The 16,876-nt window shown below is 46.6% G+C and overlaps 1 protein-coding gene across 2 annotated transcripts in view; it reads left to right on the forward strand.

The window, feature by feature from the left end:
- The first annotated feature begins 15,400 nt into the window (after positions 1–15,400).
- ACADL (acyl-CoA dehydrogenase long chain) overlaps positions 15,401–16,876 on the forward strand; it is a 32,635-nt gene continuing 31,159 nt past the window's right edge. Inside the window, exon 1 of one of the 2 annotated variants that reach the window (XM_072977834.2) lies at positions 15,401–15,533. In XM_072977834.2, the coding sequence (XP_072833935.2) occupies positions 15,463–15,533 (71 nt within the window). In that variant the 5' untranslated portion in view covers positions 15,401–15,462. Of the gene's footprint in view, positions 15,534–16,184; positions 16,319–16,876 lie in introns of those variants that run through there. The other variant, XM_072977838.2, reaches the window with a different exon arrangement.

Genomic DNA, 16,876 nt, shown 5'->3' on the forward strand with positions numbered 1-16,876 from the left:
CTGTGGAGTCCATTTTGTGTATGGAGAGTGGCCCAAAGCAAAGGCTGCGGTGTTTTGGCCAGCGTGTCCTGAGTTTAGGGAAATTCTGAGGGGACATAGCGAAGGCCAAGGGCAGCAAACCTGAGGAACCTCCGTTTGTACAGCTAAACCTAGGTTGAGGTAGCTGTGTGAATTCAAGATTGTTGCCAGAGGCAGAATAATAAAGTAAACTTTGTTTGGCAAGAGGCCCAGCTTAAGGGGCAGAAGCATAGTTACAGTTGCTAGCTGACAGTGCTGGAGAAGGCTGCAACTTTATAACACAGACCAATAGCACAGGAAAAAAGTGACTTTAAACCAAGGCTTGAAAGTTGATATAAGAGCCTTTGGTGAAATAAAATGCCCTTAACCCGAAGTAGAAAAAATGAACTAAGACCATCTGAAATGGCAGCTAGTTCAGATGAAGAGGTTAGTGGGAGAGGAAAGATTTTCCTCAGCTCAAGAGGAAATGTCCTCTAGAGAAGATTTAACAGACCTCAGAAAATTTGAGTTAGCGCGAGCACATGAATACAGAATGAAACAGCTAGAATTAGAAAAGGAGGAAAGAATGAAACAGCTAGAATTAGAAAAAATGGAAAAGGAGGAAAGAATGAGACAGAGAGAACTTGAGGTAGAGAAAGAGAGGGTGGCTTTTGAAATCAGGAGAATGGAATTAATGAACCAGAACAATAACAATAATAGAAATTCCAACTTTGAAGAAGGGCAGTTGTCAAAAGCAGATCTAAAGAAATTCCCTACTTTCAAACAGGGAGACTGTCCAGAAGCATTTTAAACTCTTTTTGAAAGAGCGTGTGCTGATTTTTCAGTGAGAGAGTCAGAAAAAATGATTATTCTGAGATCTCAAATTAGTGGAAGCGTCGCTGAGGTTTACGCAGAAATGCCAATCGAAATGATTAAAGATTATTCTGAATTTAAAAAGTTGGTGTTTGCCAGGTATGGCATCAATGCAGAACATCTGAGGCAAAAGTTCAGAACACTGACAAAGAAATCTGATGAGTCGTACTCACAGTTAGGGGCCAATTTGACTAGATATTTAGATAAATGGTTGGCGCAGGAGAAAGTGGAGACAATTCAGCAATTTAAAAATATTATAGGATTGGAACAGTTTTATTCCTTTCTATATGGTGAAATTAAATATTTGGTCAAAGACAAGAAACCTCTAGATTTGAAACAGGCAGGGGAAATTGCAGATTTCATCTCACAAATCAGAAAACCTATGTATTCTGAGGGAAAGAGTATGAGAAAAACATGGGAGGACTACAATAGATATCCCAAGGGACAAGTTAAAAGCCAGCAGAAAGTGGGCGGCCATTTTGTGGGAAAGCCTTCAGAACAGGGCCAAGCCAGAAGACAGAATTTGGAGGGAAAAGAAAAGGGTCCATGGAGTGATAGAATTTGCTTCATTTGCCATGAAAAAGGCCATATTGCATCCCAATGTTATAAAGCAAAAGAAAATAAAGAAATTTTTACCTCAGAAAATGAATTTAAACAAGACTAAATCTGTTTACTGTATTCAGAAGGGACAGATAACTCCACCAAGGGAGGAGGAGTCTGTTGTCATAGCAACGCCAACAGAGGTCTCCACAACAGATGAGTTTAAAGAAGATAATATTCCTGTGGCTGAAATAAGACATTGTCTACTTATAAGAACTGATCCCCAATTGTTTGAAGCAGCTGGTGATAATATAGGAATTTTAGAACACAACTATTTAGCATTAAGAGACACGTGCTCTCAGGTTACACTGTGTCACCCTGATATCATACCACAAAATCACATTATAGCAAATGAAAGTATGACAATTAAAGGAATAGGGGAAGAAATAGTTGTTTTGCCTGTAGCAGAAGTGTTAGTTCGTTATAAGGGCTGGCAAGGAAATTGGCGCGTAGGAATTTCCTCGCAACTGCCTTCAGCTGTACTTATTGGGACAGACCTCTCTGAGCATGTTAAGAGAGTGTTAGTTCTTACACGTTCACAACAGGACCAAACAGAGGCAGCTGAAAATGTTACTGACATTCAGGAGGAAGAAAATGAAAATAATATACAACAAGCTGAGGCAGTCTCACTTGAAATACCCCAAAGCAGTGTATTTTCCCAGGAGCAGCAAGCAGATCCCACTTTAAAATGTTGTTTAGAGAAAGTGTCAAGCATGGAATTATCCCCTGAATCCCCTGAAAGGTTCCTTATTAAGCAGGGTTTACTGTATAGAGAAACACTGATGAACATTTCCAAAGGGGGACATGAGATTCGAAGCTAGTTGGTAGTGCCTGATAAATATCGCCAAATGATTTTAGAAAGGGGACATTCTGATATATTTGCTGCACATTTAGGGATAAATAAGACCAAGCAGAGAATAACTCAAAACTTCCATTGGCCAGAAATAGGAAAACAAATTAAAAATTTCTGTCAGAGATGTGATGTGTGCCAGAGACAGGGTAATAACCGAGACAGGACTAAGGCTAAGCTGTGTCCATTACCCGTAATCTCTACACCTTTCAAATGTATTGGCGTGGACATTATAGGACCGTTGTCTGAGGTCACAAAAAGGGGAAACAGATTTATTCTCACCATTGTTGACCATGCCACAAGATACCCTGAGGCGATTCCTTTGAATAATATTGAGACCCATACAGTGGCTGATGCACTTTTAAGCTATATGAGTAGAATGGGTTTTGCTTCAGAGATTACAACTGACTTAGGACCATCGTTTACTTCCAAACTTATGAAGAGATGGCAGATTTGTGGTATTAAACATTTAGAAACTTCCCCATATCATCCGCAGAGTAATGGGTTAACAGAGAAATTTAATGGAACCCTTATGAGAATGATTAAAGCCTATTTAGCAGAAAACCCAAATAACTGGGACCAGAAATTGCAATTATTGCTATATGTCTACAGATCAGTCCCACAAGAAAGTACCGGGTTCAGTACTTTTGAACTGCTATTCAGGAGAAAAGTGAAAGGACCACTTGATTTGATTAAGCAAAATTGGGAACAGATTGTAGAAGAAGATCCTCAAAATGTAGTCTCATACATAACCTTAATGAACAACCTCAAAAGAAATTTAGAGTTGGCTGCTGAAAACCTGCAAACCCAGAAAATTAAACAAAAAGTTTGGTATGATAAAAAGGCTAGGGAACGACAGTTTAACCCTGGAGATGAGGTGCTGATGTTGAGGCCCATCAAGGGGAACAAACTACAATTGAACTGAGCAGGACCTTATTGGATCATTTCCAAAATGAGTGATCTTAATTACATTATTGAAGGAGATGAACACCTAGGCAGGAGGGTAGTTCATGTAAATGCCATCAAGCCATATTACAGAGAGGAAAAGAGAGTGCTTTTTGCAATGAAAGCAGCTGATAAAGAAGAACATGATTTGCCATACTGGGAAGGAAGGGGTGAAATAAAGTTCAACCCAGAGGAGGTAAAGATCAGCCCTGCACTCATCCTAGAACAGCAGAGGGAACTAAAGATGTTAGTTATTAAGTATCAACAGGTCTTCTCAAGTAAGCCTGGTTTAGCCAAGGGAGTGATGCATAGAATAGATACTGGAAATGCACTCCCGCAGGCAGTAACCCCATACAGAGTAACCAGACCTTATGTGGACAAGATGCGCAAGGAGCTGGATGAGATGCTAAAAGAAAATATTATTGTGCCATCGTCTAGCCCTTGGTCAGCTCCAATAGTTTTGGTGGACAAACCGGATGGAAGCATTAGGTTCTGTGTGGATTACAGAAAATTAAACCTAGTAACCAAACCAGATGCTTACCCCATGCCCAGACTCGACAACCTGATTGAAACTGTTACATACAGCACTGATGTTACCTGTCTGTCATGGGTTTGGAGGGAAAGTTCCATCCTATGGGGAGTGGAAGGCGGGACATCAGGAGGAGGGGCTGTACTGTATATAAATGTGAAACCTGTGTGGTGAGAGAGAGACACTGTGAGACACTGGGTTGTGACGAAGCAGCAGCTGGGAAGAAGAAGCTGTTGTGGGAGTCCGTGTGTCAGACAGGGTACTTCTGTGTGTCAGAGTACCAACCTGATAGGTTCAGGTGTCTGTTGGTTAGCCAGAACTGATAGGTTCAGGGTCTGTGCTTCAAGTTAAGGGTTCTGTGTGAACCAAACCTGTGTGTATGTATGAATGAGAATAAGCCACGTTACTTTATTTTATTCACCTGATTGTTTATTTTTCCCTGTGTGTATTTAAAATAAACCTTATTCTTTTTATTGTTTGAAAATCCATCCCTGGTCTGTGTGACTTCTTACAGGGAATGGTTGGTGGCAGCTTAGTGAACGTGTGGCAGATCCCAGTAGGTCTGGGTTTGTCACACTGATTGGTGTCCAGCGTGTGGGATACGACTGGTCCAGTTGTCCAGCGGTCCAGCAAAGCCTTGGCAAGTGTGCCCAGAGCAAGGGGGGTCTAGTCAGGGACAGTCTGAGGCGCGTAGGTAATCTTCTAGGTGTACCTCACGGGGAGGTGCGCTAGTAGAAGAACGTGCCAACTGGGGAGACTTAGATTAAGGTGCTCTGAGGCAGCCTAGTTTTGGCGGGAAAAAGCTGAGGCAAAACTGCGTAGTAACAGTGATCTAGCTTGCCAGCTGAGAGGCCCAGCAGAGGGGGGTAGGCTCTGACTCGATACTGTTGCAAGCTAAGTGCTGAAGAACAGCAGCAATCTCTAGGGAGAGCTGGTTCTGAGGCAAAAAGGAAAAAAGTAGTCGTTTTATTTTGAGGCTTGACTTTTTAAAGCAGCCTGTTCTGAGGGGGGGATTATGCCCTTGACTCGAAGCCAAGTAGCAGACATGAGTGAAGTGAAAGACCCCCAGATTGACCAAGGTTCTGAGGATGAATTTGGCTCAGTGCAAGGTGACAGCACAGGAGAACAGAACCCAGAGCTCAGAAAATTGCTCATAGCCCAACAGCATGAACTGAGGATGAGGCAATTGGAAAAAGAAGAAAGATTAGAGAGAGAGAAAATTGCTCTGGAAAAAGAAAGAATGGCGTTTGAATTAAGAAAACTGGAAATGATGAACCAGAACAATAATAACAATAGGGATTCTGAGGGAGGCCAACTGTCTAAAGCTGACCTGAAGAAATTCCCTGTGTACCACAAGGGAGATTGTCCTGAGGTGTTCTTTTCCCTAGTGGAAAGAGCGTTTGTGGACTTCTCAGTGAGGGAAACTGAGAAGATGACCATCATGCGATCTTTAATCAGTGGTAGCCTGGCTGAGGTTTATGCCGAGATGCCTGAGGAACTGATGAAAGATTTTGCAGAGTTTAAAAAACTAGTGTTTGCCAGACATGGGATAAATGCAGAGCAGCTGAGACAAAGATTCAGGTCCCTCACCAAGAAACCAGAACAGACTTTTACCCAAGTGGGGGCCCAATTGGTGAGGCTGCTTGAGAAATGGCTATCGCAGGAAGGGACAGAGACCTATGAGCAGCTTAAAGACTTGATAGCACTGGAACAGTTCTATTCAGTCCTGCATGGGGAATTGAAATTCCAGGTGAGGGAGAGGAAACCGAAATCTGTGGCAGCAGCCGCAGAGATCGCAGATTTTATTTCCCAAATAAGAAAGCCCTTGGGTGAGGGGAAATCTGTAGGTAAACCCAAAGAAACCTACAGCAAGTACTCTCAAGGACCAGGGAAAAGCCAGCAAGGGGGAGGGGCCCATGGTGAAGGGAAGCCCTCAGACATGAAACTAAGACCTCAGATTTTGGAGGGAAAACCAAAACAAGATGAGAGAGAATCAAAATACACCAGAAAATGTTATTTCTGTCAGGGAAAGGGTCATCTAATCTCAGAGTGTGAGAAATTAAAGCAGCTAAAAGGAATGGTGCCTCAGAATGCTAGTGGGACCAAGCCAAAAGCTGTGTTCTGTGTCCAGAAAGAGCAAGGCTCATTGTCACTGAGGGAGCCGGTTGCCATGACTACTCAGTCTGGAACAGCTACCTCTGCTGATCAGGCTGAGGAAAATGGTCCTCTTGTGGAGGTAAAGCGCTGCTTGCTGGTGAAAACAGATTCTCCGTTGTTTGAGACAGCTGGGGTGGACGTAGGAATACTTGACCGTCAGTATAGGGGGCTGCGGGACACTTGTTCCCAGGTAACCCTGTGCCATCCAGATATTATTCCTAGGGAGTTTATAATCCCAAATGAGAGCATGAAGGTGGCAGGGATTGAGGGGCAGGTAATCTCTCTGCCAGTAGCAGAGGTACCTGTCAACTTTCAAGGCTGGAGGGGAGCTTGGCGGCTAGCGATTTCATCGACTCTGCCAGCAGCCGTGCTCGTGGGAAATGACCTGGCTGAACATGTGAAACGGGTGCTAGTGATTACACGCTCACAAGCCACCACGGGGACAGTTCAGGGGGGTAATGATGAGCCAGAGACGGAAGCAGAGGGGAGTTCAGAAGCTGTGGTGGAAACCTTAACCACAGACAGCAGATTTGGACAGGAGCAAAAGGCAGACGCCACTCTCCAAAAGTGTTTTGAACAGGTGACTGACGCCCAGCTAACACCTGAAACCCCAGTGAGATTTCTGGAGAAAAAGGGGATTTTATATAGAGAGACCCTGGGGAATATCTCACAAGGGGGAGATGGGATCAGAAGTCAGCTGGTGGTACCTGAAAAGTATCGCCCCATGATCTTACAAAGGGGTCACTCTGACATGTTTGCTGCACACTTAGGGGTGAAAGGGCCCCTTGATTTGATCAAACAACATTGGGAGCAGATCACCCAGGATGACCCACAAGACGTTGTGACATACATAGACACCTTGATGAATGACCTAAGGAGAAATCTAGAGCTGGCAGCAGAAAACCTGCAAGCTCAGAAGGTCAGACAGAAAACATGGTATGACCACAAAGCTAGAGAGAGGCACTTTGACCCAGGGGAGGAAGTGCTTTGGCTTAGGCCCTGCAGAGAGAATAAACTGCAGCTCAAATGGGCAGGACCATATAGGGTCATTTCCAAGATGTCAGACCTGAACTACCTAATAGAGCAGGAGGAGAACCAAGCAAGGAGGGTGGTTCATGTGAATGCCCTAAAACCCTACTACAGAGGGGAACAGAGGGTGTTATTCGCGATAAAAGCAGCTGAGAGTGAGGAAGCTGAATTACCCTTCTGGGAGGGTAGAGGGGAAGTAAAATGCAACCCAGAGGAGGTAAAGATCAGTCCTGCACTCACCCAAGACCAGCAGCAAGAACTAAAAATGCTGCTTAGTAAATATCAACAGGTGTTTTCCAACAAGCCGGGGATAGTGAAGGGAGTGATGCATCGGATCCACACAGGGGATGCACCCCCGCAGGCAGTATCCCCATACCGAGTAACGGGACCCTATAGGGACAAGGTGCGGAAGGAGCTGGACGAAATGCTGAGGGAGAACATAATCGTCCCCTCTTCTAGTCCTTGGTCCTCTCCGATAGTCCTTGTGGACAAGCCTGATGGGAGCATTAGGTTTTGTGTCGATTACAGGAAATTAAACCGTGTAACCACTCCTGATGCCTACCCAATGCCCAGGCTAGACAACCTGATTGAAACCATAGGGGGTTGTCGGTTCATCTCATCATTGGACCTGGTAAAGGGATATTGGCAATTAAGAATTGATCCCAGGGATCAAGAAAAGACTGCCTTTTGCAGCCCTTTTGGTCTCTATGAGTTTCGAGTCCTGAGCTTTGGTCTCAGAAATGCACCAGCCACATTCCAAAGGCTGATGGACCAGACCTTGGCAGGGCTCAGTGACTTTACAGTGGCCTACATTGACGACATAGGGATCTTCAGTAATACCTGGGAAGATCACCTGATACACCTGGAGTTAGTGCTGCAGAGGTTAAGTGCAGCAGGGCTAACAGTAAAGGCCAGCAAGTGTCAGCTGGGTAGCCCAGAAATAAAATACTTGGGTCACATGGTAGGGGGAGGAATGATAAAACCCCTGGAGGCCAAAATAGAAGCTGTTCGTGATTGGCCTAGACCCAACACCAAGAAAAAAGTCAAATCATTTCTTGGGTTGGTGGGCTACTACAGAAAGTTCATCCCGAGGTTTAGCGAGATTGCGGCTCCGCTGACCGATCTGACGAGGAAGACGGCTGATGACCGCATCCCGTGGACCAGCGACTGTGAGGCGGCGTTCCAGAGGTTGAAGGAGGCGTTAATCAACTATCCTGTCCTGCGGGCTCCAGACTTCGACCGGGAGTTCATCATCTACACCGATGCGTCTAACAGCGGGGTAGGAGCAGTTCTGTGCCAGGAGGATGAGAATGGTGACCAACATCCAGTGTCCTACCTGAGTAGGAAGCTTCAAAAAGGTGAGAGACATTTGGCAACCGTGGAGAAGGAGTGTTTGGCCATAGTCTACGCGATCCAGAAGGCCAAGCCTTACATCTGGGGAAGACATTTTGTTCTGTGCACTGACCATTCACCACTGCAATGGTTAAAGACAATGAAAACCCACAATAGCAAACTTATGAGGTGGGCTTTAAACCTACAGGACTATGACTTTGAAGTGAAGGTGGTCAGAGGGTCAGTGAACTGTGTTGCTGACGCCTTATCAAGAAGACCTGAAGAATGAAGACGGCGAAAGAAACATGGACTATGTGTATATAATGATGACAAAGTTAAATGTACCTGGTTTTGAATTTGGTTTGTATGAATAAAGGTAAATTGATGTACTGTATATGGTAAAATGTTTATATGCCTAATTGCTATGGTTTAACTTAGAATGTAAGTATAAGTAAGTATAATATGGTATGTATAACTGTTGTTGTGTATTTTATACAGGTTGTTTTTTGGTGAAAAGCACCTTAGCTTTCCCCCTACAAAACAACTTATAAAGAGGGGAGGTGTTACATACAGCACTGATGTTACCTGTCTGTCATGGGTTTGGAGGGAAAGTTCCATCCTATGGGGAGTGGAAGGCGGGACATCAGGAGGAGGGGCTGTACTGTATATAAATGTGAAACCTGTGTGGTGAGAGAGAGACACTGTGAGACACTGGGTTGTGACGAAGCAGCAGCTGGGAAGAAGAAGCTGTTGTGGGAGTCCGTGTGTCAGACAGGGTACTTCTGTGTGTCAGAGTACCAACCTGATAGGTTCAGGTGTCTGTTGGTTAGCCAGAACTGATAGGTTCAGGGTCTGTGCTTCAAGTTAAGGGTTCTGTGTGAACCAAACCTGTGTGTATGTATGAATGAGAATAAGCCACGTTACTTTATTTTATTCACCTGATTGTTTATTTTTCCCTGTGTGTATTTAAAATAAACCTTATTCTTTTTATTGTTTGAAAATCCATCCCTGGTCTGTGTGACTTCTTACAGGGAATGGTTGGTGGCAGCTTAGTGAACGTGTGGCAGATCCCAGTAGGTCTGGGTTTGTCACAGAAACCATTGGTGGTTGTCAATACATTTCCTGTTTAGACTTGACTAAAGGGTTTTGGCAAATGCGGATAGACCCTAGAGATCAAGAAAAAACCGCTTTTTGTAGCCCTTTCGGCTTATTTGAGTTTCGTGTCCTCAGTTTTGGCCTTAGGAATTCCCCAGCTACATTCCAAAGGCTGATGGACAAAACTCTGCAAGGGCTCAGTGCATTTATAGTTGCCTACATTGACGATATGGGGATCTTTAGCAACACCTGGCAGGATCACCTGTGTCACCTAGAGTTAGTACTGCAGCGGTTGAAAGCAGTGGGGTTAACAGTAAAAGCAAGTAAATGTCAGCTGGGTAGCCCCGAGATGAAATATTTGGGTCATATGGCAGGGGGAGGTGTAATCAAACCCCTAGAAGCAAAGGTAGAGGCAATACGTAATTGGCCTAGACCCAATACCAAGAAAAAAATTAGATCCTTTCTTGGTTTAGTGGGATACTATAGAAAATTTATCCCCAGGTTCAGCGAAATTGCAGCACCATTGATCGAGCTGACGAGGAAAAGGAGTGATGACTGCATCCCATGGTCCAGTGACTGCGAGGAGGCATTCGGGAAGCTGAAGGAGGCATTAACCAACCACCCTGTGTTGCGTGCTCCAGACTTTGATAAAGAGTTCATCATCTACACCGATGCATCCAACGCCGGGGTAGGAGCCGTGCTGTGCCAGTGTGATGACAATGGAGACCAGCATCCTGTGTCCTACCTGAGCAAGAAACTTCAGAAAGGCAAGAAACACCTGTCGACCATTGAGAAAGAATGTTGGGCCATCATGTACGCAGTCCAGAAATGTAAACCTTACATCTGGGGAAGACACTTCATTCTTTGTACAGACCACTCACCTCTGATGTGGTTAAAAACTATGAAGGCCCAAAACAGCAAGCTAATGAGGTGGGCTTTAATTTTACAGGACTATGACTTCGAGGTTAAGGTGGTCAAAGGGACTATGAACTGTGTTGCTGACGCCTTATCCCGAAGACCAGACGATGACAGATGAAAAAAATTGGACTCTTGAAATTAATAACTGTGTTTAATAAGTTATTAAAATATGTGGTTATTGGAATATTCTTCTGTATATATATATGCAATTAATTATATAAGTGTAAGTATATTTTGAATAATATAGTTATGTAAGAATGTGCCTAATATATTAAGGGTAAGTGTGGAAATGTGGGGAAAATGTAATGTTTGATTTTGTTTCCAGTTGTTTTGGGTGAAAAGCACCTTAGCTTTCCCCCACAAAACAACTTTTAAAGGGGGGAGGTATTGTTACATACAGCTATGACATCACCTGCCCGTCACTGCTGAAGCTGTGTGTCATCTACCAATGGTGTGATGGAGGGTGGGACATAAGGGGTGGAGCTGTTGTATATAAGGGGAGTGAATGGTGTGAGGGTTTCAGATAGGGCTTTGAGATAGGGCTTTGAGATAGGGAGATAGGGCTTGGAGATACTGTGAGATAAGAACTGTGCTATATAGTGAGGGTCTGTGAGAGTGTGTGTGTGATTGTTATATTATTATAGTGATTAAAGTATTATTTATATTCAAGTGATTTACCATTCCTTTTGTTTGTATACAATAAACCTAAGTTTTTATTTTGAAATCATACTTTGGCCTGAAGCTTTATTTGAGGGAATGGTTGGTGGCAGTGGAAACGAAGAGTGATTGAGTGTGACGTAGTGGCCCCTTTGTGAGGTATAAGGTGCCTGTTACACTGACCACCGAAGAATTGATGCCTTTGAATTGTGGTGCTGGAGGAGGTTCTTTAGAATCCCCTAGACTGCAAGGAGAACAAACCTATCAATTTTAAAGGAAATCAAACCTGAGTGCTTACTTGAAGGACAGATCCTGAAGCTGAGGCTCCAGTACTTTGGCCATCTCATGAGAAGAGAAGACTCCCTGGAAAAGACCTTAATGTTGGGAAATTGTGAAGGCAAGAGGAGAAGGGGACGACCGAGGATGAGATGTTTGGACAGTGTCATCGAAGCGACCAAAAAGAATTTGACACAACTCCGGGAGGCAGTGGAAGATAGGAGGGCCTGGCGTGCCCTGGTCCATGGAGTCATGAAGAGTCAGAGATGACTAAATGATGATGGAAAACAGAGGAGCTTATGGCAATTTAGAGACTAATGCATTATTATTACGCGATGGCTCCTGGTCAGAGCAGATGTGGCACTTCATCTAGAAATTTGGGGGTGGGGATTTGAGGCACCCCTGTCCAGGAAATATGGAAATATCTTCAATAACTGTTTGTCAGGCATTTAATATTAAAAATCTTCCTTTAAAAATAATCTAGTCTGTACTTATTTTACTGTTCTTATTGCAGTATTTAATGCGTGAATTATTGAACTACCTTTCAGCATATCTTTTGGTATAGTTAAAACGGTCATTAGGACATCGAACCTGTTGTTGATTTATTTGAATCCCACCACTGCATGGATTCGATCTGCAGTTTTCTCCAAGCAACACATGTACTCTGTCACCGAGCGTTGGCTCCTTCCTCTCTATGTTCTTGAGAGACAGTGTATTGCCTTCAGTTTCGAGATCTAGGTTTGGATTCTGTTTAATGCCTGATTAGGTCTCGGGGTGCCAGCTGATGCTTCAGGGGATTCACTATGCTTACCCAGGACCTCCGATGGGAAGATAAGTCTGAGGGCCAATAGTGGTTGAAGAGGACCAAATCTGGTTTCCTTCTGCGCAGTGTCATTAATGTCTGGATACTCACTTCTTCCTCACTCCCAAACCAGTGAGATGACTCATTGGCTCAAACTCAAAGGTGTTTGTACTCGTGTTATACATATTATACTGTTTAGCAGGTAGTGCAGGATATCTTCAGTGCCTGTCTCACTGTCTTGTCACAGACCTGACTCCCATGACATTACAATGGGATATCCCTAGTTCAGGTTTGGACTCTGAAACATCAGTGAATGGGAAACCTTGAAACCCTATCATGACAGGGATATGGCATGTTGCAGAGTTTTGAATTTCTGGTAAAGCTCCTTTTGCTACACAGTAGATGTACTAAGACTCACAGAGGATAAAAGCTTCAAGTTCCCCAAATAGTCCATCCATTTTTTATTAAATGGCACGATGTACAGTTTCAGTAACTCGTTCTGAGACATCTGTAATAGAAAGAATAAAAACTTTGCATTACTTACAGTTATGAACAGATCAACAGCATACTAACAAACAACTGACATCAACAGATGAACGAGAGGGAAAGAAGACAACCACTTAGCACAGAAGTGAGGGTCTCTTTTGAATTCAAAAGTGGGAAAGAATTGTTGGTTAATGCTGGATAGACTGACAGTCGCTCCATCCCAGAAAGATGTTTCCCAGTCAAATGAATGGCAGGCCACCTGCAAGGTTGCAAATACAGTGGTGCCTCGCATAGCGACGTTAATCCGTTCCGGATTAATCGTCGCTATGCGAAAACATCGCTGAACGGAACAGAAAAAGCCATGTTTAATGTGTTCCTATGGAGGATAAACTCACCGTTCAGCGATGTTCCTCCATAGGGGCGGCCATTTTCGGTGCCTCTAAAGCGAGGCAGCACAGCCGGTCGGTCATTTTGGAACCGCCGACCAGCTGACCGAAAATGGGGCCTTTGGCATTTTCCCTCAGCTGAGTGGCGGGAGCTTCAAAGCCCCGCCGCTCAGCTGGGGGAAAATGTCGGCAGTCGGCGGTGGCTTTGGATGGACCCCAAAGCCACCACCGACCGCCGACATTTGCCTTCCGAGCTCTCAAAGGGCTTCCCCCCCACACATTGGAGAAAGCCCTTTGAGAGCTCGGAAGGCTCTCAGCGGCAGCGGGGACAGGGTAGGGGGTGTCCGAATGGCTTCCAGGCAAAGCACTGGAAGCCATTCGGAACCCCCCTGCCCCCGCCCCCGCCGCCGCTTGGAGCTGCCCCGCGCCCGGCTTTCCCTTCCATGGTCGGACTCTCAGGAGTACAGCCATGGATGGGGTAACCGGCCGGGGGGGGGCGGATCCAAGCCCCTACCGCTGCCGCCGCAGCTTGGATCCGGCCCCCGGCCGGTTCCCCTTGCATGGTCGGATCAGACCATGCAAGGGGAACCGGCTGGGGGCCGGATCCAAGCTCCTACCGCTGCCGCCGCCGCCGCTTGGATCCGGCCCCCGGCCGGTTCCCCTTGCATGGTTGGATCCGACCATGCAAGGGGAACCGGCTGGGGGCCGGATCAAAGCCCCTGCCGCCGCCGCCGCCGCTTGGATCCGCCTCCCGCCGGTTACCCCATTCATGGCCGGACTCCTGAGAGTCCGACCATGGAAGGGGAACTGGCCAGGGGGCGGATCCTAGCCCCGGATGCCTGATAGGATCCGGACCCCTGCTGCCGCCGCCGCTTGGATCCGCGTCGCGGCCGGCTACCCCATCCATGGTCGGACTCCTGAGAGTCCGACCATGGCGGGGGTAGCTGGCCGCGGGGCGGATCCAGGCGGCGGCGGCGGTGGCAGGGGTCCGGATGCCTTTCAGGCATCCGAAGGGGAATCCCGGCGGTGGCCTCGGAAGGACCCTTCGGAAGGGTCCTTCCGAGGCTACCGCCGGCATTTTCCCCCAGCTGAGCAGCGGGGCTCCCGCTCAGCTCGGGGAAAATGCCCCCTCCGAAGGGGAATCCCGGCGGTGGCCTTGGAAGGACCCTTCGGAAGGGTCCTTCCGAGGCTACCACCGGCATTTTCCCCCAGCTGAGCAGCGGGACTCCCGCTCAGCTAGGGGAAAATGCCCCCTTCGTAGGGGAATCCTGGCGGTGGCCTTGGAACGACCCTTCGGAAGGGTCCTTCCGAGGCTACCACCGGCATTTTCCCCCAGCTGAGCAGCGGGAGCGGTCCTTTGGAGGCTCCCGCCACTCAGCTGGGGGAAAATGGGGCCCATGGGGAAAACATCACAAAGCGATTTTTCCCCATAGGCAACATCGCAAAGTGATGGCAAAAGAGTTTGCTTTTTTGCCATCGCTATGCGGATTCATCGTTAACCGGGACACTCGTTAAACGAGGCACCACTGTACACTCCAACACAGCATGGCTCAGTAAGATAAGATAAGCTGCATTTTGATGAAAGTTTTGAAAAGTTACTTTTTTTTCAGCTACAGCTCCAAGAGTCTCATCAAACACTGCCACTTAGAGTTGTAGTACAAAAGGTTAACTTTTGCAAGCTTTGATTTTACACGTAGATGGATTGAAGGATGTGACATCACCCCACTCCCAGGACGGTGCTTCCATCTGTACCTATACCGACTCACCCAACTACACCTGGCTTCTGAGGATCACAGCTTCTTCAGGCAATGATACCATGCCAGCATTCTATGGGGCATTAAAAAAAATATTCCTTACAGCTAAGTATCCTTATACATTAGATCAAAAACCACCTGGTGGAAAGTGTGACAGCTGAACGGTTTATTAAGTTCCCCCCACTGAAATCTGTGGGATCTAAACCTTCTAGATCCCACTCTTTTCAACATGAAGTGGTGAGTCGTGATGTCAACTAGCTTGTACACAGAAGTGCCGAACCCTACATTTCTTGTACATGAAGAAAGCCATTACAGAATGCTTTTTTTTTTTCTGGATAGTAGCCAGTGTCTAACTCAGTATTTGCATTTGTGGGGTTCCAAGTGCAGGAAAACTGACCAGGCGCTGATTGTCTGTCTAGCTCTAGCTGGTTGCAAGGCGCCCCTCATCACACCCCACTGGGGCCGTTTCGGCAGCTGGCGCTTGCCTTCTCTTTGCAAATACTGAACAAGATCCTGGCCCATGGACTTGTTTGTCCAGCCCAGACCTTTGGAAGACACGTGGATGATACGTGAAGGTGCAAGGAGAGAACATAGCCTCCCCTTCGAGTACAGCCAGACCGGTCACGTTGCTTCCTGAAGGAAGAAGGCGAACGTCCCCCGCGGATGGGGAATGCTGGAGGTGCAACGCTCCCCGCGGCCATTAGAGGGCCCCCCTGGGCGCTTATAGGCGGTCCCGGTCCAAGGATCTCGGACAGCCCTGAAGATACGGAGGCAACATGGCTACCTGGAAGTTGCTGGCGGGCAGAGCCGGGAGGTCGCTCGCCTCTTTGGGAGGAGGGCCCGCCCGGTGAGCCTTTTTCTTTTCTTTTCTTTCCTTTTCTGGGTGCTCTGCTCGGCTGGGAAAGGCGCGCGATGAGGCGGGGAGGGAATCGGACGGGCTGGGCCAGCAGAGGCAGCCCTCCTGGCCAGTGCCGCCCGCAGTCCGGGGCAGGAATAAGGAAGGCACCGGGGAGGGGGGGCGCCGGCCCCGATCCTACGGCTAGAGTAGACCCATTGACTCAGTGGGAATTACGTACGTGTCGGCTTGCTACTGAGCCGTCGAGTCAACGGGTTTGCTCTTCCTTTGGGACGAGCAGGCAGCCGGCAGCTCCAGAAGGCGCCCTCGAGTCTCCTTCCAGGAAGGCTGTCAAGTTTTGACACAGGGGGGGGGGGGGGTTTCAGAAAAACTTTTCTTGTGTTAAAAGGCCCTGCGCTGAGTTTTTCTCCATCTCTCTTTTGGCCATTATGTTGGGAAGTGAAGCAGAATTCTCTCCTTTACCTTCATTGCTCACAAGCAGGCAAATAGCCTTTTGGTCGAGGGTAGCCCTAGAAGACGAGATGGGTGGACAGTGTCATCGAAGTGACCAACATGAATCTGACCCAACTCCAGGAGGCAGTGGAAGACAGGAGGGCCTGGCGTGCTCTGGTCCATGGGGGTCACGAAGAGTCGGACACAACTAAACGACTAAACAACAACAAGCCCTAGATTGACTTCCTAATGTGGTGCTGTGGCTAGAGTGATGGGCCAGGACTCTGGAGAACTGTGTTTGAATCCCTGCTCAGCCATGAAAACTGACTGAAGGAGTGGAACCGGTAAATATCCCACTTATCTCGAATTCCCTGTTAGGGCCACTATACATGGGTTCCGACTTAACAACATGTAGCACACACAATCCTGAGAGTTGCTCCATGTCTGCATGTACAGTGGACCTTCTACTTACGGAATTAATCTGCAGGTCAAAAAGTCTGTAGGTCAAATTTCCATTGACCTACAATGCATTGAAAACCGATTAATCCATAACTGGCCGTTTTTGTTCCGTTTTTGTTCCATTTTGAGTTTTTTTTTCTGGTCTGTAAGTCGATTCTCTGGCTGCAAGTCGAACCTAAATGTTGCGGCCAGAGAAGTCTGTAACTCGAAAAGTCTGTAAGTTGAGCTGTCTGTAAGTCGAGGGTCCACTGTATGCCCAGATCAAAGGTAGTGTACATTTGATCCTTGCACCTGATCACCTTTTAAGTTTTTTTAAATGTAGAGCTCTCTCGGTCTCTCTCGCTCTCTTTCTTTCTTTTTCCCTGGCACTGTCCTCTCTTCAGATAGCTTTTGTTTAGGAGAGAAATGCAAATCTTTTGGTGCAGGTTCACTAGGCTAGAAGA

Source organism: Pogona vitticeps, chromosome 1 (genome assembly GCF_051106095.1).
Source record: "Pogona vitticeps strain Pit_001003342236 chromosome 1, PviZW2.1, whole genome shotgun sequence".
Taxonomy (NCBI): domain Eukaryota; kingdom Metazoa; phylum Chordata; class Lepidosauria; order Squamata; family Agamidae; genus Pogona; species Pogona vitticeps.